This window comes from Antennarius striatus, chromosome 1 (assembly GCF_040054535.1).
Source record: "Antennarius striatus isolate MH-2024 chromosome 1, ASM4005453v1, whole genome shotgun sequence".
NCBI lineage: Eukaryota > Metazoa > Chordata > Actinopteri > Lophiiformes > Antennariidae > Antennarius > Antennarius striatus.
This window is the reverse complement of record NC_090776.1, coordinates 30,515,750-30,538,148: the sequence shown is the minus strand read 5'-3', so window position 1 is coordinate 30,538,148 and position 22,399 is coordinate 30,515,750. Positions and strand designations below refer to the sequence as shown.

General features: G+C 41.3%; 1 protein-coding gene across 2 annotated transcripts in view; it reads right to left on the bottom strand.

The window, feature by feature from the left end:
- ush2a (Usher syndrome 2A (autosomal recessive, mild)) overlaps positions 1-22,399 on the bottom strand; it is a 178,818-nt gene that overhangs the window by 60,026 nt on the left and 96,393 nt on the right. For both annotated transcript variants that reach the window (XM_068316566.1, XM_068316556.1), the window contains 13 exons: positions 18,590-18,999; positions 18,088-18,257; positions 17,839-18,005; positions 17,632-17,720; positions 13,830-14,164; positions 9,179-9,334; positions 8,335-8,498; positions 6,861-7,070; positions 4,610-4,812; positions 4,413-4,525; positions 3,922-4,132; positions 2,933-3,101; positions 2,598-2,819 (listed from right to left, as the gene is read on the bottom strand). In XM_068316566.1, the coding sequence (XP_068172667.1) occupies positions 2,598-2,819; positions 2,933-3,101; positions 3,922-4,132; positions 4,413-4,525; positions 4,610-4,812; positions 6,861-7,070; positions 8,335-8,498; positions 9,179-9,334; positions 13,830-14,164; positions 17,632-17,720; positions 17,839-18,005; positions 18,088-18,257; positions 18,590-18,999 (2,619 nt within the window). The remainder of the gene's footprint in view (positions 1-2,597; positions 2,820-2,932; positions 3,102-3,921; positions 4,133-4,412; positions 4,526-4,609; positions 4,813-6,860; positions 7,071-8,334; positions 8,499-9,178; positions 9,335-13,829; positions 14,165-17,631; positions 17,721-17,838; positions 18,006-18,087; positions 18,258-18,589; positions 19,000-22,399) is intronic.

Below are 22,399 nucleotides of genomic sequence, written 5' to 3'. Positions count from 1 at the left end.
TGTGTTTGTGTGCATTTTTTATTGTATTTTACAATTTAAAAATCCCTTTTTTTCCTCTGTTTTTTACTTGTATTTTTCCAGATTTAATGTACACTTCATTTTTCATCCCTCCCTATTTTTTCATCCACAATTTTTTAGTTGTTACTGTATATTCCTGCATTACCTTTTATTACATCACATATTTAATTCTATACCTTAATCTTGGACAGTAGTAATTTATGTTTTCTGAGGAGTATTCTTCTCTTCTATTTCTTGTTCCGTCACGTATTTCCTCCCTCGTTGTATTGATAAAATACAAAACCTTGGACACGGTGAGAGGCAACATTGAGATTGAGTGTTGCCAAGGTTAAGTAGTCCATCCCATGATAGGCGTTGCCGTGTGCATTCTGTGTATGTGAGTGTCTTGAAACAGACGTGTGGGGTCGAGGTTGCATAGCCGGCCCCAGGGCTCCCCGACAGCGCAGTGCATCCGGCAAATGGCCCTTAGCTTTGCTAGCGCCGCTAGCCCAGTGATCCATCATACCATATGTTCTCAATGGGGAAGCTAACGCTAATGACTGATGAGTGGATGGGAGGGGGCAATTGAAAGAAAGGAGGGGTTAGATTAGAATGAGGAGAGCAGGAAAAATAGGTGGTATAAGTAGAGAGAGAATGGGCAAGAGGAAGATGAAAAGAGGAAATAAGAAGACTAAGGACAGACGGGTGAAATAAATAAGATGGAGATTAAACAGGTATGGAACATATGGACTATCTGGGAGACTATAATTAAAAATCACCATATATTCTGCTCAGCTGGGGATTTAGTGGATGAAAAGACCAAAGGGAGTGACAAATCATACATTTTAGTAAATGCACTGAAGGAACTTAGATTCAACTTTTTGTAAAAGTTGAATCTAAGTACAAAGAATTGATGAGAATCTCTGTGACAAACAAAAGCATCTACAGTTGATGAAACGATAGAACCGATGTGGACAGGAAGCTTTGAATATGTTCTGTTGGTGCAAAGGGGCAGATTCTAAAAACAGATTTTCAAACCACGAACTCAGAGGATCTACGTATGCAACTCAGTTTCAATGTGGCGGCAGTGGAAAGGTGGGGGTAAGAGTAGGATGAGGAGGGGCGGCAGTGGAAAGGTGGGGGTTAGATTAGGATGAGGAGGGGCGGCAGTGGCTCAGTGGTAGAGCTGGTTGTCCATGGCTCCAAGATCGAAGTTCGATTACTGTCACCAACTCAGTGCCTTCTCAGTAGAAGTTAAACATGACCACCTACGCTGATGGTCTTAGCAATGGTGCCAAATAATGACCTTGTGATCTACGTGTGGAACGTATGACCTCTCTAGGCAAAAAATGAAAGAAGCGTCTAAACGTATGAACAAAGTTTTTTTTGTGGTTTTTTGTGATGCGACAGAAATCTTTTACATTGACCAACAAAAAGCAGTCGGGTTGATTCTGGGTACATAACCTGGAGAATAAAACGACTACATGACTACTGCAGCTGTGGAGGAACAAGAATGATAAAACAAACATGAGTTGTGAAATTAATACATCAAAGTTTAAGATATTTAAAAAATTAAATTAAATTAAAATGAGAGTTGTGAAATTAAAATATAAAAGTTTTTCAGGACCTTTCCCTTAGCATCCATATATTTCTATGCGCGTGTCCACGTGTGTGTCCACGTGTGTGTGTGTGTGTGTGTGTGTGTGTGTGTGTGTGTGTGTGTGTGTTGGCTAATGGACTACTGTACTATAGAGTTGTCCATATGGGACCATTGTTTGTGTGATGAATAGAGTCCACATGTCTCTGGCACTCAACACTAAGTGAACCCTGCCGAGGGCACCCTGTTGACTCTGTGTGTGTGTGTGTGTGTGTGTGTGTGTGTGTGTGTGTGTGTGTGTGTGTGTGTATGTGCGGGAACATGTAATACGTCTAAATATGTGAAAGTGTGCGTATGTGAAGGAGAGAGAATGAGTGTGTATTTGTCCTGCTGTGTGCTTGGCGGTGCCCTCAATGGTGCCATCCAGAGTGTGTTTCATCATCATCTGCCGTGACAAAGATGTCTAATGACACACACACACACACACACACACACACACACACACACACACACACACACACACACACACACACACACACACACACACACACACACACACACACACACACACACACACACACACACACACACAGAGTCCCATCTGTGCCGCGGTATCCGGGCGCTTTGGGACACTGCAGGAGAGAGAGAAAGGGAAATGACCCCACGTTCCTGCGCCATGTGTCTACCTCAACCTCCTTCGCTTTAATTCTCTTGTCTCAATAAACGTTAAGACGTCACCTGGAAACGTTCACAAACACCTTCATGTGCTAGATGAACAAAAGCCATTTTGTGGGTTGGGATTCACAATAAAGGAGTTCTGCAGACAAAACCAGTTTGTCAGAGGGCAGCAGGCCCCCAAACTTCACCTGTTAATCTGTCATTGCTGGCCTAGAACCTAAACTCAACACAGAAGCATCTCTTTTCACCGTCTTAGTTTAGAATATAAACATACTAACAGTTGAGAAAGTTAATTTAAGCTGACATCTGTATTTCTTTCACTTACCTGAGGTGTAAGTGTGCACCTCCCCCCTCCCAGAATCACTGCAGCACACCAAGGTGTCATCCACAACCCGGCCGCCGCAGCACTGGACTCCATAGCTGTCATAGAGGGTCCCACTGCAGCAGAGCTGCCCACCCATTGTGGAGAAAGGAACTCCCCCACAACAGCTGTCACCCAGACCCACTGAGACCCGACCCTGGGAACGGTCAGGACAGCAGTTTTCATCTACAAAGACAAGGACCGATGACAAACCGTTGGACAGCGTAGGAAAGATTCCATTTGAAGTAGAAAAACACAAATCCTCTTGATGTAGACGTGAGGAATGGTTTGTGACTCACTGGTCTGTACAAGAACATAGAATCCTCCACAGCACTGGTGATCTGGGACAGCTGGGAGCAGTTTGCCATCACAGCATACCGGACTGGAGGAATTGCCCAAGCTAAGATAACTCTCCTCGCAGCAATGATGCCGTCGTTTCTTCAGGTACAACAACCCACTGCAGCACACCTGATCGACATAGTGTTGCACATAATGTAGGAGTAAAAAAATTAAACTATGAATACAAATGCATGCACTGAAACTATGTGGTCCTAATGGTTGTGTTTAAGGGCTTTCTTCATTCATGCCATGCCCATAAATCCAACACTTTGAATTTGACAGTTTTCATGTTGTGCTAATACAAGCGTCACGTTTCAGTGTGTATACTTGTGTGTACACTAATAATACGTTCACTGACATCTCATGACATCAAATGATAAACTGCCAAGTATTGCAAACAGACATGTTGTTGTTGAGGACCCTTAATAATGAGCGTTTTTTAAAAAGCTATTAGCAGTTACCACCCCTCAAGTCTTACATCAAGAAAGTCAAGAGAAATGTCTTCAAACTGGGGAGACACATGAGGACTGGGGGCTCCTTTCTCCTTGAGCAGAGGATAAGATCAATCATCATGTAACATGGAAGGTATATGACTGTTGTCCCACCGCTGTGTTTTATGTCAGGTTAACAGTTATACTGTTAAAGCACACACACTGAGCGCTATTCTGCTCCCATTATTTTGTTGAGTGTAAACAAGTTAAGGCAGGTCAGAGAGGGGTTTCACTGGTGAGCTCTATAGCAACTCAGATACTTTCTGCAATTTAGATGAGGAGCAAAAACAAAACCCTGAAACTCTGCATTGTTCATCACATTGTACTTTGAACGTTTCATTGATTACTCATTAATGTCTATTTAAAAGGGGCTCTCACTGTCACATTAAGGCAAGGAAGAGGGTATTAAAGAAAAAGAGCTGAGCAAAAAAAAAAATATATAATGACCACAGCATCACCTGAATATCAGGGTGGAAGCAGGAAGTTCCACATACACCGTGACCGACTGGACACTCCATGTATGAACATCTGAACCTCCCACCACCTGTCCCTTGTGACTCTCCATAGGACAAGCCAATGTCACATGACCTCACAAGCCGCCTTAAGATTTCATAGCCCAGCATGATTCCATTTGGTCTGCCTGGACTGGACCAGTCCAACCTCACAGCCCTGACAGAAACGGAAGAAAAAAACGGAGAGGGACAGGAGGGGGGAGGGGGTTCTCCATCACATCCGTTTCATATTATTGGGAGACACACACACTAGAGCATTTTTACCTTCACTCATTTCTTGTAGTGAAAGAAAATATTGGTATGGTAAAATGTATTTTTTATTTACTTATTTTGTTTTACTCCTAAAAAAGCCTTCAAATAAAAGAGAAAGAAAACAGGAGGATTTCCTGGGCTCCAAGGATCTGAAGGAGGAACTGCACAGCGCAGCTGTGTACTACCTGGGACTGATCACACGTGCATGTGGTGGGGCAACATCCGCGGGCAGGCCCTCCACAGTAGTTGTTTGAGTAGCATTACTCTGCACACATGCATACACAGTACACACCTCGACCTGAAACACACAAGCAGAACAGAAAAAATCAGGAAACAAGCGCTTTGTCATTTATGTTTCATGTGTGCCTTCATTTGCATCTACCTGTATACTGTAGACGGTAAACGGCAGCAGACCCCCCAGCAGGTAGGACCCTGAGCTGTTGCTTTCACTGCCATGAAGACGGCCGTTAACGTAGATGTTGTAACCAGTAATGACTCCATTGGGCCTTAAAGGAGGGAACCAGAGCACACGTACTGTGCTGCTGTCGACTGTCACCACCTCTGGGGCGGACACCGGGTCTGGCTCTAAGGACGTGAGGACAGAGTGTCAAAAAAAATGAAATTTGAAAAAAGAAAACAACAAAACCAGGTGATAAAATTCATAAAAATAGCTATTTATGTTATCATGAGGTTGCCAGTATGAACGAATGTCACATTAAATACAAGTACCATTGTAAATCATTATTCAGAGATCAAACATCAACAATTAACCACCGCTTAGGTGGAAAGTGAGCATGTAGGAGTGTTACACAGAGAGAAAATAGAGCCTGAGGGCTGGTGGACACACGACATGTCTATTGTGAGTCTGTGGAGGAGAGAGACCACATGTCTGCTGTTTGTGCAGCTTTGGGTTGATAATGCTATATAGTAGTAAATTAAACAAGCTGTGGGCTGGTTTTTATACATGCAGCAGCAGCTCTTTTGTTCTGAACATCTTCACCAAGAATAACACCTTGATTCTATTTTTCCTATCTGTATCTCAAAGTTAATATTAAAAAAAAAAAAGTTTCTTGCTTTCTGCCTATTGCCATTTTATTCTCTCTTTTCAAATACTTTCTATGAGTTCATTTAGCAAATTTCTTGTTCAACACAACAAGAAAGTATAAGTTCTTTTGGAATAATCTGAGAATAGTAGATAATCTGTTATAGGAAATGATAAAGAGTGAGGAAATGGAAAAAATGCAAAAAAATGGAAACAGATATTGCTTTCAAATGTTCTCTGAACGAAAATGTGAAAAAAAAAAGATGAAAAGACAGAGGACCTACAACAGACAATGCAGAGACAGCCATAGGTACTCCATATATTATTCTAAGTGAAAAGGCACTCGGCTAAAAGAACTTAACCCAATTCATTTGCTGCCAATGCACTTACCTAAACCCAACCTACTGCTCTACATTTCATTTACTGCAGGATGTTATTATCAACGCAATACTGCACACTGAGCCTTTTCCACTCATACACACATAGATGTGCACACACATTTTCCTTACCAATTAGTCCTGATGTTAGCATTGCCCTATAGATTGCTGGCCATGTTAGGATGGTTGGTAGGGTTGAGTTGCATTAGTTAAAATATATTTGGCCTTGGTGTGTGTGTGTGTGTGTGTGTGTGTGTGTGTGTGTGTGTGTGTGTGTGTGTGTGTGTGTGTGTGTGTGTGTGTGTGTGTGTGTGCACTCTTATGGCTGTAAAATAATGAAATTACCTCCAGAGCCCTCTCAGTTAAACGAGCCGTGCTTTGCCTTTAGCACCTAATGATTTTCTAATGTTTTTAATGCACTTTTTATTATACTGCTCAGATTAGAGAGAAAGAGGCCTCTGACATATGATTACACTGAAAAAGTTTGATTACACTGAAAAGAAAGAACTGCGAGAGGGAAAAAATCTGACAACAGTAAGACAGACCAATGAGGAAAAAGAAATAAACAAAAGAGGGAGCCACTTCTTTTAAATGATTACACAGACTGATTTGAAAGATGACCCTTAAATGCTGCAAGCTGAAGGAAGAAATGTACAGAAAAATCACAATGATGTTGGATTTCCTGCAGAAATCATTACTAAATATAGAAAGAGTGAAGGCAGCTTGGAAAGGCCAGTGATTCTGGAAACTGATATGCTTTCCTCAAATTCTTCTACTACTTTAAAGAATTCCAGATTCTACATGCTGACAAACGATTCTCAGTTGTTTAAAGAGGCGTACTGTAGCTTTTCTGATGTATTGTTACCATATGGTGCAGTAATGTCAATGCAGTAATAGTCGCACCTGGTGTCTAGTTCGCATGGATGCATGTGTGTGCAGTGTTTGTCTAGGTGTGGTGGCAACAAGCATTTTATTTCACAACACTTTAAAACTGTTACTCACACACAGTTTGAATTGATTGCATGACTTGGTACATGAGGCATTTAACATCTACTGAGAAGCACTAGAGTCGTAGAATGACAAGACATTAACATAGCAACCTCTGCTGGATGTCTTGGGTTCATGTACCGTTCACGACACTCATATTCATGTATACAATAACAGCCTCACACTTATCCCAAGACAGAAGGTAAATTTTACAACTTTACACGTACCTCCATCCTCTGTGGTGACGTTAACAGTGGTTTCAGTAGTATTATGTGCTCCGTTGGACACTTGTAATGATACCAGATATGTGGTACTGGGCCAGAGGTCATCTATCACCACGGAGATGACCTCTGGGATGAGGGTCATGATTTGACTCGAATGGGCCGACTGTATCTTCAGAATGTAGGATTCCACCTCTCCCTGCAGTTGTGACAGAGCTGAGAAAGACAAGGATGGTAGTAGAAAATTTGGAAAAACATCATTATCAATTTTGAACAATCATTATAGAATATCACGGCGTTTACATGACCAGGATGAACCGATTTGACGACAAAATCTTATGTGACTCAACAATAACGGTACAACGTACTTCTGTATGCATACTGCAATTTGGGGACAGATTTGTCCACATTAGAACTATTACCAGTGACGTGCGGTCAGGGGAGGCAGGTGAGGCACGGCCTCACCTGTCAACATAAAAGACAAAAATGGAAAATGGAAGAAATTAAATGGTTATATTTATCTAGTGATGTGTATGATAAAGTTATTTTCTTTTTAACATCACCAATTTTAGGAAATTTTTACTCAGAATCACAAAATTTTCACATTTACCAGTGAAACCCTGATCAGAGACCTGTGGTGAGACACCAGCCAGACGAGCCTCACCATGGATTGACCAATGACTCCACTAGCTGCTGGTAGCTAAACAGTGAGACCGTAATGCTATCTCCCTATGTGTCACTATTAAAACGTTCAAACACGTTTATCTATGAACTAAATTTCCATTATTTAGATAATGTATATAATGTAGTGTTTTTTTGTCAACTATATGTGTGTCAAGTCTTTCTTGAGATGAGCGGTCCTGAGGGCACTGGGAAAAGGCACCAAGTGAGGCAGGCAGTTCTTGTGCCTCATGGTAGGGGGCGCTGGTGATCCCAGAGATTCAGCCGAGGATTCTTCTTCCTCCGCCGCAGAGGAAGAGACAACAAACTACAATCTATAGTCAACAAATCAAATACAACCATTCACTTGTCTTCTGCTCGCCTTGTCTTACTATACAAATGGAGGATGACACATCAACCAAAATGTTTTCAATGCTTTTGTTCAGAAGGAGCAGCGCACGGACTTCATTTATAAGTTAACATAACAAACGTGTAGGTAACCTTTATTTTTTAAATCAAATGTGCTTATTTGTGTGTTACAGTGTAAATAATTCTGCTATGACACTTCTTAACATAACCCACTCACTGCTGCTTATTAAATGGTGAATAAGCGACACTGTAGGTTCATATTTTTGTAAACATCTTCATCTGATGATGATGAAGTCAGCGCCTCATCAGCCATGAACCTCACCGCACGTCACTGACTATTACTGGTTAGTTGTAGATATGAATATAAACCTTAAAGATTACACGATGTGATCCAAACTAAAAATCTTAGAACTATGAGGCTTATAATGTAAACGTAAGAGGGAACACTTACAGGGTTCTGTCCAGTTGACCTGTACGGCAGTGTGATTGATGGCGTGGGCAGACAGAGATGGAGGGTGGTGGGGAACCCCCGCCATGGTCCTCGCAGTAAGAATCTCCCCTGGAGAATAGCCCACATCATTTTCTACCAATAGCTGGTACTGGTAAGTGGTGAATCTGTTCAGAGACAACGTTGCTGTTTGATAAGTGGGAAGCTAAAATTTACTGACCTTGTTCTGAGTTACAAACTACTAACATTGTTGGAAAAATGTCCAATTCTCAATAAAGGATTGCAAAAAATAAATACATTGGGGAAGAAAAATGGCTTGGGTCCATGTAGACAAGCTTGAAGGTGCCACTTCACATATAAATCAAACATCTGATGTAAGAAATAATAGACACAGTGAAATACTGTTAAAGATTAAAATGTCTGTTGTATCTGTTTATTCATGGTAAACTTACTGTTAGCTCTGCTAATGTGGTGAATTCTACAACAGACAAAAATCACGTTTGAATCATATACTTTCTAGGTTGTCAAAAAAAGTGAGAAGTGCTGACATGTTCAAAAGTTTGTGAGTTTACCACTTGAATGAAGCATAGTGGATACACAAGCCCAAAAAAAGAGTACACCCAGAGCTGTTCAGCAAGCACAGAGAAAAAAAATTGCTTCCACCAAGTGCCAAACTGAGATTAGGGGACGCTGTGTGAAAAACAATTTAATTCTTTGGGATATTTGCTTAATGTATCTTTGAGCGGTATTAAAAGATCGGCATCAGCGGCAGCATGCCGATCAGCTCTGTACACATGGTTTGCTGCGGCGCCGGCATTTGCTCTAGAGCTCATTTCAGTAATCTCACCTGCTTAGGCCTTTATCTTGGTAGAACAATTTGGTGCCGGAGTAAACATGGAGCCAGCGATGGAGATCTTCAGAGGGGGGAGGGGACTTGGCTGTTACCGTGGGGACTGTGGCTATGGCCAGGGGATGGTAGGTTTTACGTCGGAGCAACTTATATCTGAAGGGAAAATTTGAATGCAAGAATCCGCTCACATATTTTGGTGTTAAGGAATGCATTGACACACAGGACATATTCATAAAATGCACTAATATGATCACACATCACCATGGAAGTGCATACTGCACGTGTGTAGGCAAGTCAATAGACACACAACTACACATGCAATTTTCAACAGACTCCTTTACTCATCACTTATTTCCTCTTCCTTTTTCATCATCACCACTATTCTTTTGCATTAAGTATATCTCACCCCTCCCTCATGAAAACCCTCCCCTTGTTGTTTTTTTTTCTGCAGGGTTTGTGTTTTCCTTTCCCCACAGTGATGCTAATTTCTGCTGTAATCAGAAGAGAAGGGCTTAATGCAGCCTTTTTAACCAACCCACTTAGACAAACACACGGAGCTGAGCAGAGCAGAACAGAGACGGGCTCATGCATTTTAATCGCCTGCCAGAAAAATGGACCTTTATTTTAGGCCTAATCTCTGACAGAGTAGAACAGGACAGAACAAAACCAACCCGTCTGCAACAAGACTGGGAGAACACTGATTAAAAACACTGAGCTCATTACGGGGATGTTCATGTTAACGGCTTGTTAACGTGTTACTATCTGCTTGTTTCGTACTGTTTCTCAGCAACAACCGAAACTCTCTGGAATGTGTCTCTCGACTACAAACAGCTGTAGATTTGTGTTTGTTCATGAGGCTAATGACTGAAGCACAGGGTCAGTTCAGATTCAGTGAAGTGATGATGGTTTATACAAATCTGAGAACACACACATGATTTCTGCTCAATTATTAGTGCTATTAGTTTTACATGTGTATTTGCTTGTGCAGAGCAACTATAAGCTTTTTTCTTTTAAGTATTTTTAAATGGTTACATTCCATGACTGATCAGTGTGTGAATTCTTTCCTTATGTTGTACAGTAGCACCTTGAGACACAAAATGAATTTGTTCCGTGATTGAAATATAAGTAGATTGGCTTATGAGCCCAAACAACTTTCCACCATTTAAAATAAGTAAAACAATTTTAATCCATTCTAGGCTTGTCCAAAAGCCTCAAACCCCCTATCCCCACCGATACATTTGAATAAAATCACTTGAAAATCTGTCACTTTTTTAACTCCACCCACTACTTGTCAATCAAGCGCCCGACCAATCACAGCTCATCTGCCAGAAGGAACCCCGTGAACAATATGGCGTAAGAACATCGGGCAGCAAGTCTTTTTGTTAGTTACGCCTTTCGTTCACACGATAACGCAGATATCCGGGACCAAAACGTTTTTTGAAAACGCCGGGTCTTCTTTGTTTGTGTGGACGCTGTAACCAAAACTTTGTCTATCCGGGGGGGGGCGTCTCCCTGCGACGAAAACCACTGTGACGTCAGTGTGTGTGACCCGTGTCTACATGTGTGTGACCCGTGTCTACATGTACACAGGATGGACAGAGTTAAAACCGGCTATTTTCTGACGTGTAACAGCTCCAGCCTTGATAAACATGCTGACAGTTGAATATTAGTTTGTCTGTTTCTTTCTTTGAGTCAAAGTGAACGGTGTGAATTTCCATCCCGTTCTCGGAGTCGTTATGCCTATAAACGTGTTGATCATTTTATTTTTTACACACACAAAAACACACAGTGTACCGCCACCATTAAAATATACACGTTTTGCATATTTCCTTATGTAACCCTTTCACCATCGACCATAAAGACTAAAACCTGTGCAAACTCAAATTCATTCTTATATGGTGAAAGAGCCATCTCCGTGTAAACTAACTGTCTAGGATAAATCATGATTCTCACTTTCTTAAAAAATATCTTGAGGGCTAACGGGAATACTTTTGGAGTTTAACCCTTTATAATAATAAGCTACACTAAACACCATAACCAGGAGGAAAAAACATACAAAGACTTGATATTGGTTTCGAAAATATATTAACAATATTAACATACAACACCAATCCTATGTGAAAAATAAAGAAAGAAAATAGCATATAAATACAAACACAAATACCCTGGGAGAACCGGTGACAGTCCAACAAACAAAAGTTTCTCCACACTTTCGTTGTCTAAACGCTCCACGCTCGCTGTCATCACACTCGCCCCGACACCCGTGCATCATCGCCGGCTTTATGCCCTCCGACTTCCGGTCGCACGCAGGTGAACCAGAAGTTCATTTGACAGGTTAATACCAATACACGCAACTTTCAACAGTTTTAAAGTATTTAACCAGCAATGAATTATATTGTCAAAGAGCATACTTTAACTATAAATTATTAATACATTTTAACCTCTTGTTTATCTTAATTTTAATATAACCATGACAACTGAATAGCAAAAAGTCATTCTCATCACTAACTCAAAATATCCTTTTATATATTTTAAATATAAAGGACATTTACCAGGTTGTTACACTCTCCCCTCACCAATGTAAGGCATGCCCTCATGACTTGGTAGTTTCCAAACACAAGTAACCATGGCACAATTTGGTGAATGAGTGTCAAACAAGGATAACCAATATGATCAGGCTGTCACTGGGGCACCTATATATTTATAAATACAAGAAATATATCTTGTTTTAGGGGTTGATATGACACTAGGATGCCCTGGAGCATCATAAGCTAACCTTACAGGGGGTCTCCTTACTCTCTGAGTTTGTCTAGTCATAGTGTCATAAACGTTCATAACCCATCAAAATATCGCGGACTTTCGTTATTTGAGGGTGGTCCTGGAACGCATTAACCGCCAATAACGAGGGACCACTGTATACCTGTGCTGTGGACTGTTATGTCAGGCAGAAGAGATGACAACACAACGCAGAACGTTATGTATTTATGTATTTGCAATCTGCTTGTGAACAGCTGATGAGAACTAAATTTCCATTATTTAGATAATGTATATAATGTAGTGTTTTTTTGTCAACTATATGTGTGTAACGTCTTTCTTGAGATCAGCGGTCCTGAAACCACTAGGAAAAGGCACCAAGTGAAGCACGCAGTTCTTGTGCCTCATGGTAGGGGGCGCTGGTGATCCCATATGCTGACAGTTTTATTCACAAAACGCCACACACTTAAAATTCATGCCAACTGATATTTTAGTATTCAGCAGATGTCGTACTAGAATAAATGAAGCCTCATGAAGCTTCGAACCGAACCGCAGTGAACCGATTGGGATGAAAAGCTTCAATGCTTCATGGGGCTTCATCTGCCCTTCACTCCTTCTGATGGACTCCAGTTCACATCATTTTAGAGTCTCATAATCATTCGAAAAATGTTCATGTTCAGAGCAGAGAGTCCAAACAGCAGAACCACACAGAAAACAACCATTAGTGAGTGAAACTAGCTGCTAGCACCAACAGTCTGTCCAGGTATGGTTTCTGTTTGGAATGGGACAATCCATGTAGTACCCACAATGCTCCTGGGGGGCTGACAAACGCTCTTTAGTAACTCCATACAGTTGTGTTCATGTAGTCGCTAACAGAACCATCACTTCTCTAACATTTCTTGAACACCTGCTCTTTGGACAGGAGCCTTTTCCTTTAGCGTTAGCTCCTCTCCCAGTCTCACCAGTAGTTAGCTTTCTTTCTCCAGTTAGCCTGCTAGCATTCATCTACGGCTTCACAATGCCAGCCCAGCGCCATCCATGATTGGCCCACACAAAGTCATTACGTCACCACGGTGATTTTTTTGGGTGCACTTGGTTTATAAACCAATACATTTGATTTATATGTTTTGTATGAAGTCTGATATTATTGTTTTATTGTGGAATTTCGATTCCCGCGAGTAATAATTGAAAAACATGTGCACTGCTGATACATCTCAAGTGTCTGCTGGAAAAGGCCCCAGCAGCCCCCGTAACACTGACAGTGGAAGAAGTGGAAGAAAATGGATGGTATAGAAAGTCTAAAAAATGAGCACACATGAGCTACATCTTGTCTCCGTGGACAACGTGGGAAGGACCTAGATGCGCTCTTAGCTGTAGTTTCACCCGCTCACCAACCAGCGGTGGTTTCCTGAAGCACGACTCACACTTCCATTCATATTTCAAAAATATGGAGAGAGTGATGGCTCCTATCTCAAAATTTTGTTGAGTCACTTGTATCTCAAGGTACTACTGTATGCAAAAATGAACTGGTTAAAAACCTGTTGTGGTGTATTTTACATTGTGTATATTCTCCTCTAACAAATTCAACATTCATACATAAGTTATCGTTCTATAGTCGTCATTAGGTGATCGGTAAATGGTCCGGCATCGAATTTCTTTTCCCTGTAGGCATTGACACGTACTTGAACTAAAACAATGACACTTCTTTTTTTTTTTTTTTTATTTAACTGAGGTAAAGCCAGCGAGCAAGATGAGAGGGTCATTGGAAGAAAATGTGAGTGGTAGAATCAGTGAGACTTAAACCTGTGGTTTGGAACTTCACTGGGAAAAAATCAGCTTGGATGAAGAAAGTGAGCAAAAGAGAAGAGTGTGTGTGAGTGACTGTATGTGTTACCTGATGTTCGGTCCATTGGGCCTTCTTGGTGGTTGCCAGGAAATGGCCAGGAAAGACTCACTGATTGCCACAGCAGACAGTGGTCCGAGTTCTTCGGGGCTTGTGGGTAATGTAGTAGCTGGAGTGGGCAGACTTTCAGTACAGCCTCCAACATTTCCACCACCCACAGAACATGCCAACACAGTCACACTGTAATTAGTGTAAGGGATGAGGCCTGTTACTGTGACGTTGAGCTCAGAAGCATTTCGACTGTCATGGAAAATGCAAGGTTCTGGGAGCCGGATCTCGTAGCCATGGATTTCTCCATTGGGAATAAGAGCAGGAGACCATGTGACCTGTGTCAGATTTAGGTTCCAGGTTATTCATTTAAAATACCAGCAGCCAGACAAAACAAGGTTCACTTGATCCTTTCTACTTGTCCTGTCGTTATCCCAGAAAAGTCATCTCATTGCTTGGCTAGGCTTTCTGAATGTTCTCAACATGCTGAGGACAGCAAAAAGCTTTTAGATGGATGAAGTACAGGAAGTCATGCAATTGTGTGTGTGTGTGTGTGTGTGTATGTGTGTGCATGTATGTGTATATACAGAGCATACAGTGTGTACATATGCAAACATATTTATACATTTTGAGCACTACCTTTTTTTGTGCAGGTGGTACCGGTGTATGAAGCACCTGGATATGTGAAAGTACAGCTTTAGGATGGAAACTTTGTGTGTGTGTGTGTGTGTGTGTGTGTGTGTGTGCATGTTTGTGTGTGTGTTTGTACGTACGTGTGCGTGTATGTGCGCATATGAGTGTCTGTGTGTATGTGTGTGTACTGGCGGGGGGGGGGGTTACCCTGACTTTGACTTGAGAAGATTCCCTTCATCAAATTTAAAAAAGGGTACAAGCAAACACATACCCACAAACACGCGCACATGCACAAACCATGCTAAAATAATGAAAACGGCTGGTAATGGAATTGCTGCATGCAAAAACAAAAGCTTGCTGTCACTGAGCCCTACACCGGATTTGGAAACAGTTCAGTCTGTCAGCATCAAAACTGAGATGGAGGGAACTGGCACACAAACATGGTTAAAAAGAGTCACAAAGTTCTACAAATTGGAATCATGTTGATATAAATAAAATACATTTTGTTTAAGCGATTGCACGGTTACAAAAAAATCAAAACGTTCAAGTACACACACACATACCCACCTGTGTTCATGTCCTGTGTGCTCTACAGGACTTACATCTCAGCACTGTCATGTATAATAACTGATCAGTTCACAGCTCGTTGAGACTTAAGAATTTAGGTGATTAAGGGGTCAGTGCTGACGAGAGTGTTATGAATGAATGTCGAGAATAATTATTTTTCCTGCAACCTTGATATTCATTTAACAAGTGACACCGCACGGCAATGCAGGACACATACACACAAGCACACTGTGAGCCGCACTCACAACCACATACGGGCAGGGTCATGTTGAGTTAGGGAGCTCATTTCCCAAAGTGCGTGTTGAGTGTGCTTTGTGGTGGAAGTCATTTACAGATTGAATATCCTGATGTAATCTAGAGATGGTGAAGACAGCAGAGACCCTGGGCAGACACAGAGCATTGGGGGTAAGGCCAGGATGCTACGTGTGTGTGTGTGTGTGTGTGTGTGTGTGTGTGGGGGTGTGTGTGTGTGTGTGTGTGCGTGTGTGTTTTTCTGTGTGTTTTTATTTGTGTATGAGTGAGAAAGAGTGACAGATTGAATTGGTGGTGGGAGAAAATGTGTGTGTGCGTTAGGACATAGTGCATGTGCGTGCGTCTTTGTGCATCTATAACATCATAATCAGAAAAAGACTCAGAGAGGTGCTGAGAGTACCAATCTCTGAAGCTGACAATAGAAACCAACAATTCTTTTGTAGGTGCATGGACATTACCAGTTACACATAATAATACATTTAGACTGTCGTATTTGGATCTATTTTAATTTAATTTTGTATGGTGGCCACAGAGAAACAAATTATAGCTAGAGATTTATATGTGGTCATTTTATGAATACGTTTTTTGCTCCAGCAGGTTAAATTTCTTTTAAGCTCTGAAAGGCAGTACATCTTACAGTTTCTAGCAAAATGAAAAGGTTTACATAAACAATGACGAAACATTATATTGTATATAAAGCCTTTGTGAGACACTAATGTTTGATGTCCTTATGTGGATTCTGGTTCTGCAGCAGGCAATTCTAGGGCTGCAGTTAACAAGTTACTTGATTATTTTGTTTACATGAATAATTTTGTGTTTACAGCTATTGGTTTGTATGAAACCATTAAATACAAACAAGAACTGGACCAGTATAATGATTTTGTCATTATGCTAAGCAGCAATAACTTCTTTTTTTAAAAGTCAGTCAGGACTAAATTACGGTAAACACAGGAGTAAACGTACTCTAAGAGTGATATCAGGCTAAATTACTTGATTTTTGGAAAATAAAAAAGGGAAATTTGATGATAAGAGACAGTGAATATCTCAATAAGTTAGAAGTGAAATGAAAAAGAAACCTCTTAGAAAATGAAAGGAGATAATACAAATCCCGTCAGTGTTTTCAAGGTCAATTGGTAACCAGGAAGCAGCTTGCCTGTCTGTCCAATTAGCAGCAACCAGGAAGGAACACTTTCCTTCTCGGACCTGTGACCTCTAAAGCTGTGCTGCTGCAAAGATGACGGGGGTGGTTCTGAAATGATGACAGGCATTAGCATTTTTCTGCAGTTAGCATTAGTGCAGAGCTCTGAGTGCATGCATGTGTGTGTGTGTGTGTGTGTGTGAGTGTGTGTGTGTGTGTGTGTGTGTGTGTGTGTGTGTGTGTGTGTGTGTATGTGTGTGTGTGTGTGTCTGTGTCTGTGTCTGTGTCTGTGTGCGCATGCATACAATATTGTTTCAGTGGCTTTTATTGATAGGCCTTGATGTGGGATTAGCCAATAGTGGAACTTAACTCTGGCCCCTCATTCAAAATGGCCGACAGGAAGGAAGCAGCTTCAGACAGGGTCACAGCCCCTCCCATTTTCTGAAGGGGACCTTGAGTTGAATGTTTTTCCTTCTCATTAAATCTTAAGACACATAGACAGAAGAATCAGTGTGACATTGCTTTGTCATCTCAACTCCAACCGACTGAGGCTCTCAGTGGAATAAAATAATAGTATTTTCAGTGAATTTTCAGTTTCAAGAAACTCCTGAAGCTTTTTATGAGATTATTGAAGCAAGTTTACAAAAAAGTTTTATATGTTGTGGAAATGTAAATAAGTTTTGGATATAATTAATGGCAAATAGCACAAGGACAATACATTTCATGTTTTACCTCATCAGCTCCACTGATTTTTGTTAAAATACCGGGGAAAGTTGTGTAATACTAAAACCAAAATGAAACAAAAATCCCCCCAAATAATTAAAAAAACAACAACAATAACAACAACAACAACCCCCTCCCCCCAAACAACACTTACTGGAATTTTCCAAAGCATAATTGTTGGTAATTGTATTAAAACTGACATGACGGGGCATCATCAAAATATTCAAGTTAAAAACGAAGGATGGGGCAAGTTTATTGGTTTCCTAAACACACTGTTGTATAAAAGATTAACATAACTTTTGTAAACACTTTGTAAACCTGTTGTCAGCATAAATTTAATTCGCTAATGATTCAGCTTTTTTCACTTTTCTGAATTCAGGGTAAATAATATTATTATATATGTGTGCTTTGGCCACATTTTAGGGTTCTGGGATTCACAATAAACATCCAGCTTGAGAACACGTCAGATGTCTGAAAGCAAGGCACTCATACCTGAAGTGACTCTGGGCCCAGCACCTTCACCCTAGGTGGACCAAGACCGGCTGGTCGTGAGGGTCTGGTAGTGATATTGGTCCAGGGTCCTGCAAATAGTTAATGTGGTTATATTTCCCACTGCAAGTCCATACAGTTAAGAGACTTTTATCTTAAACTTTGATACAGGGAAGGTTGATCAAGTGCAAATCATTGCTATGGCCTTACCAGTAGTGTTGCCAGCCTGATTATGGAGGACAAGTCGATACTGATAACTAGTCCAGGGACTAAGAGCTGATGAAGAATCCAAGAAGGAAAGAGGTGTAGGATCTGCTGGGAGATGACCCACTGTAGAGACCTGTTTGGTCCAAGCAACTCTCCGCTCAATCACCCACCTGCACCCAGCACAAGATTCACTGGAATGTATCCCCTAACAGGAGTGTGACACCTATATTGAGGTGTATGATCATTTCTCACCGCTCCAACGGTCCATTGCTCCACTGTGGTGCACCCCAGGAAACAAGAACAGATGTAGGGGTTTCAGAGTACAGGTGAGGTGCAGGGACCCCTTCAGGTGGAGCTGGGAGGGTACGGAAGCTCTGACTCTTCCCAGTAACAGAACAACCCACACTGGTGCATGCCTCCACCTAAATGTTGGAGACCAGCTCAGTCAAATCACAATGTGATACATTCTTATATCAGTTTTCTGGAGTCAGTAACCTCTCCATCAATCATGACAAGACCAGTATAATATCTCTGTATTCCATTGCTATTTGTCAATCTCTAACTCTAGCAAATACAGTTGCTCTGCTACAAATTATAATATCAAGAAAAATAAAGGTTTCAGTCAAAATTTGAGATTTAGACTAACTGGAAAACATAATTTGACCAAAAAAGTTTGAAGAAATTCTTAGTATCTTACTCTGTCACACTACAAAGTAAAATGTTCCAACCATAGTGTCACCCTACTATATTGTACCTGGAGGCTGTAGGACTTGTACGGCTGCAGGTCGAGGAGACTGTAGCTAATGGTGTTTCCCGGAACGGTGACTGATTGACGGGATAAACTTGAAGCGGAAGACGTCTGAAAGCAACCAGAGATGGGACTGTGGAGGGAAATTTCCTCTGGACTGCGTCTGCCTCCCTGCACTGGGTTTGATTTGTCATTACTACTTGAGTTGAAATATCCATCCTCATTGTTAGGCAGTAGTTGAGAGTCAGGATGTAAGCTGGAGTTGAGGTTGGTGCTGGTGCTGGAGAATGAGCCAGGGCAGAGATGGAGTGTATAACTGGTGATAACTCCATTTGGTTTGGAAGGTGGAACCCATGTTATTTTTACACTTCTTGGATGAAGCTCTGATACAGTCAGAGTATCCACTGGTCCTGGACCTGGGGGTAAAGACAAATTAATCAATAAAAAATTAGACAAACTGGTTCAAAACAATGGGATAAATATATGTTTTGCATAGGTGATTACAAAAGAGTGGGACAAACCAGGGGAGGGGGGGTTATTATAAAGAACTATTCAACAAATAACATCAAGAATAACGTTAGAAGGACACAGGATGATTTTGTCATTGGTATCCAAGGGATTAGCACAAAACTCAATTTCTCCCCCAGAGCAAACCAAGATTGTATGTATGGATTTATGAAGTATTTGTGACTGTTTGAACGTGATGCGACGCATCTTTCATCAGGAAGTTCAGGAGGTGATGCAGAGGCCAGACACGATGTGTGGAAGCACCGGAGTTACAATTTTGACTGGCCTAGATACACAAACAAAAATATGTGCATTCATATTGAGATACTCAAGTGACCTATAACTTAATCGGTACAATGAGGGCTAAAACTGGGGCAAACTATGTATTGTTTGGGTGAAAAGCCTATGGGTTGATCAATGTTTACATTAATATCTGAAGAGTAGAACTTGCAGTAATCACTGAACTCTGGAACGAGAGACAGAAGTGACTGGACATGCATTATAATACATTAATTTATGGAACCCTGTCCCTAAGAGAAGAAACCGTTTTACTCATTTTCATGTTCAATGCCAATCTGAAGGCCTGACGCGTCTTGTGTTCCTGAGTTCAGAAGGCTGAATGATGCACAGCATCAGAAGTTCTCAGCCGGCCAGCAATGAACACTTCAAGGCCACAGTCACACACACTACGTCACATGATGTGTACATGTCCATACGCTGACGAGAACCTGCAAGACTAGTCAGGAATATTTCACTCCGCAGTAGATCATTTGAATGTAATGTCCCCTCCCCCGCCTCCCACAGCATCTACAACCGAGTGTACGGCTCTATAATGGACACACAGATGTGCGTCCGTATACATAGACACACAAACACACACACACACACACACACACACACACACACACACACACACACACACACACACACACACACACACACACACACACACACACACACACACACACACACACACACACACACACACACACACACACACACCCAGTAGGATGCAGTATAGCAGTAATGGTACTGTGTGAAGGGCAAGCAGATCAAGGTGACTGAGCGGACTGAGGGAGCGTGCTGCGTTGCTAAGTGCTACCGCTAACCGCTAACGGCTTTCCCAGATGGCAGTGTGCATGTGTGTGTGCATGAGTGTGTGTGTCGGTAAAAGAGAGAGAGAGAGATAGAAAGAAAATAACGGTAAAGATCCCCATACGCGTACACGTGTTTGTCAACACGACACATTTACAATATGCAGTAGAAAATTTAAAAGATGCGCAAATGATCTACTAAGTGATCATTTTTACTTGACAGAGACCACGACCCAAACTCATATTCAGTGAGGAGACCAACTATGAGACGTACATGTTTATCGCTTTTACAAAGCAGGGGTGAAAATTTAATTTAAATATTTCCAGGAGTTTTTGAGGATTGATTAAATATTATGTACAGACTGGAAAGGGTGACCTTATGGGGGCAAGGGTGACACTAAAGCACCTCCTTTGGTGTGGGCATGAAAATTCCCAATTTCTGCATTAAGATTTGCAAGTGTAGTAAAAATGTAAATACATTATCCCCACCCCAGCACCAGCTTCTTGAGTAGGACATACACTGCTTTACTGATTACACCAATGATGTTACTTTAATCACTCTTGTACTTATAATTCCAGATATGCTACACCTGAAAATCACTGAGACAGCCCTGGGAACCTTGGGAACCTTGGACGACCCGCTCTACGGTTGAGCCACTGCCGCCCCCAAATGTGACGCCATTAATGTGTATATTCAAGAGATGGTAGCTGTCTAGACACACAAACTATCTCCCACACAAATAAACAACTGTACACCAACTGATGTATAGCTTAGATCAGGGGTGTCAAACTCATTCTCAGAGGGTTACATCAGCATAATGGCTGTCCTTAAAGGACCAGATGTAACTTAAAATGTAATTAAAGTGACTAAATGTAATGTAATATTAATGTAACTACTCCTTAATGTTAAACTACTCTGAATTTATTTCTTGTTCAAGTTACAGTGGCGCAGAAAGAAAATTCTGTTTCTCTGTTATAAATCCTTTTAATTTGTCAGGTTATGAAACCCACATTCGTCCAAAGTATCCTAGTGAATAAATAACATCAAACACAAGTTAAGACATTAACTTTGTTCAAAATATTTTTGTCAATGTAAAAATGGGCTTGATTACTGCATTGTGTAGTTTTGCTCAAAGCACACTTTTGACCTATTTATTTTTAGACACTTTGACCCTTCATGCTCTCGCGGGCCACATTTGGCCCCCGGGCCTTGAGTTTGACGCATTTGGCTTAGGTGATGAATAGATAATAGATCCAAAATGTTCCCATCATCTCCTCATCTTTCTTCTTTTTACAGCTTTCGGTTTGTTTCATCCATTTTTTTGACCTCTTACCTTTCTCCCACATTCATTGTCTGTCGTGTTCTTCTCTCTGCTACTCTGGCTTTACATTGCAGTCTCTCTTTCGTTCCCTCTCTCTACGGTCTCCCTCCTAAATAAACAATGCAGAGAGCTGACCTTTTGGGTTAACAGGTTTTTATGCTAGCTCTACTCAGCACTCACACTGATTCAATTACCACCAAAAGGTCCACTGAACCCCACGAATAACGAAGGAGCCCGTCTCCCTGCCTGACGAGGTGCAGTTCTACCGGCTCGCCTGCCTGCCTCACTGCACTCTCGTTTTGTCATTGTGGAAGAAATCAGAGCTAATTAGACATTCTGCATCCTTCTGTCTATTAAATATGTTATAGTCCGTCTTACTGTGTTCACCGTCTGTATGATCAAAAGCTTTTTTTCTGTTCCAGACACAAACGTGTGCGAGATTTGCAGAAAGGAAGACAAATAGTTCACAGAAAGTCATCAATTGTAAATAGTTTTAACACAAAACACAATCCAGTCACCTTGATCAGTACCCAGTCAACCACCCCAAAATAACCCCCTTTGTCGTCATCCACTCCTCCCAGATTCTCTTCCTCCCCCATCCCCCTCTCCTTCTAAGTGTTCAGTGTTATTTAGGCTTTACTGGCGCGTGTAAAATTCAGCAATTTGAAGGGCTGTTAAGTTTTTCAATTGAAATTTTCATTTAAGATGCAGGTGATGCTTTTTCGCTTTTTTTTTAAATTTTACTGACGCTTTACTGTTCTCTGGACAGGATGGAGCGTTGGGGGAAGAGCAGCAACCTCTCTGTCTGGTTTCCCTCCTTTTTCTCTTCCTTTCCCCCTATCCCTCATCTCTTTCCAAACTGCTCTTCATCTCCCTTGTCTCACACGCACCCC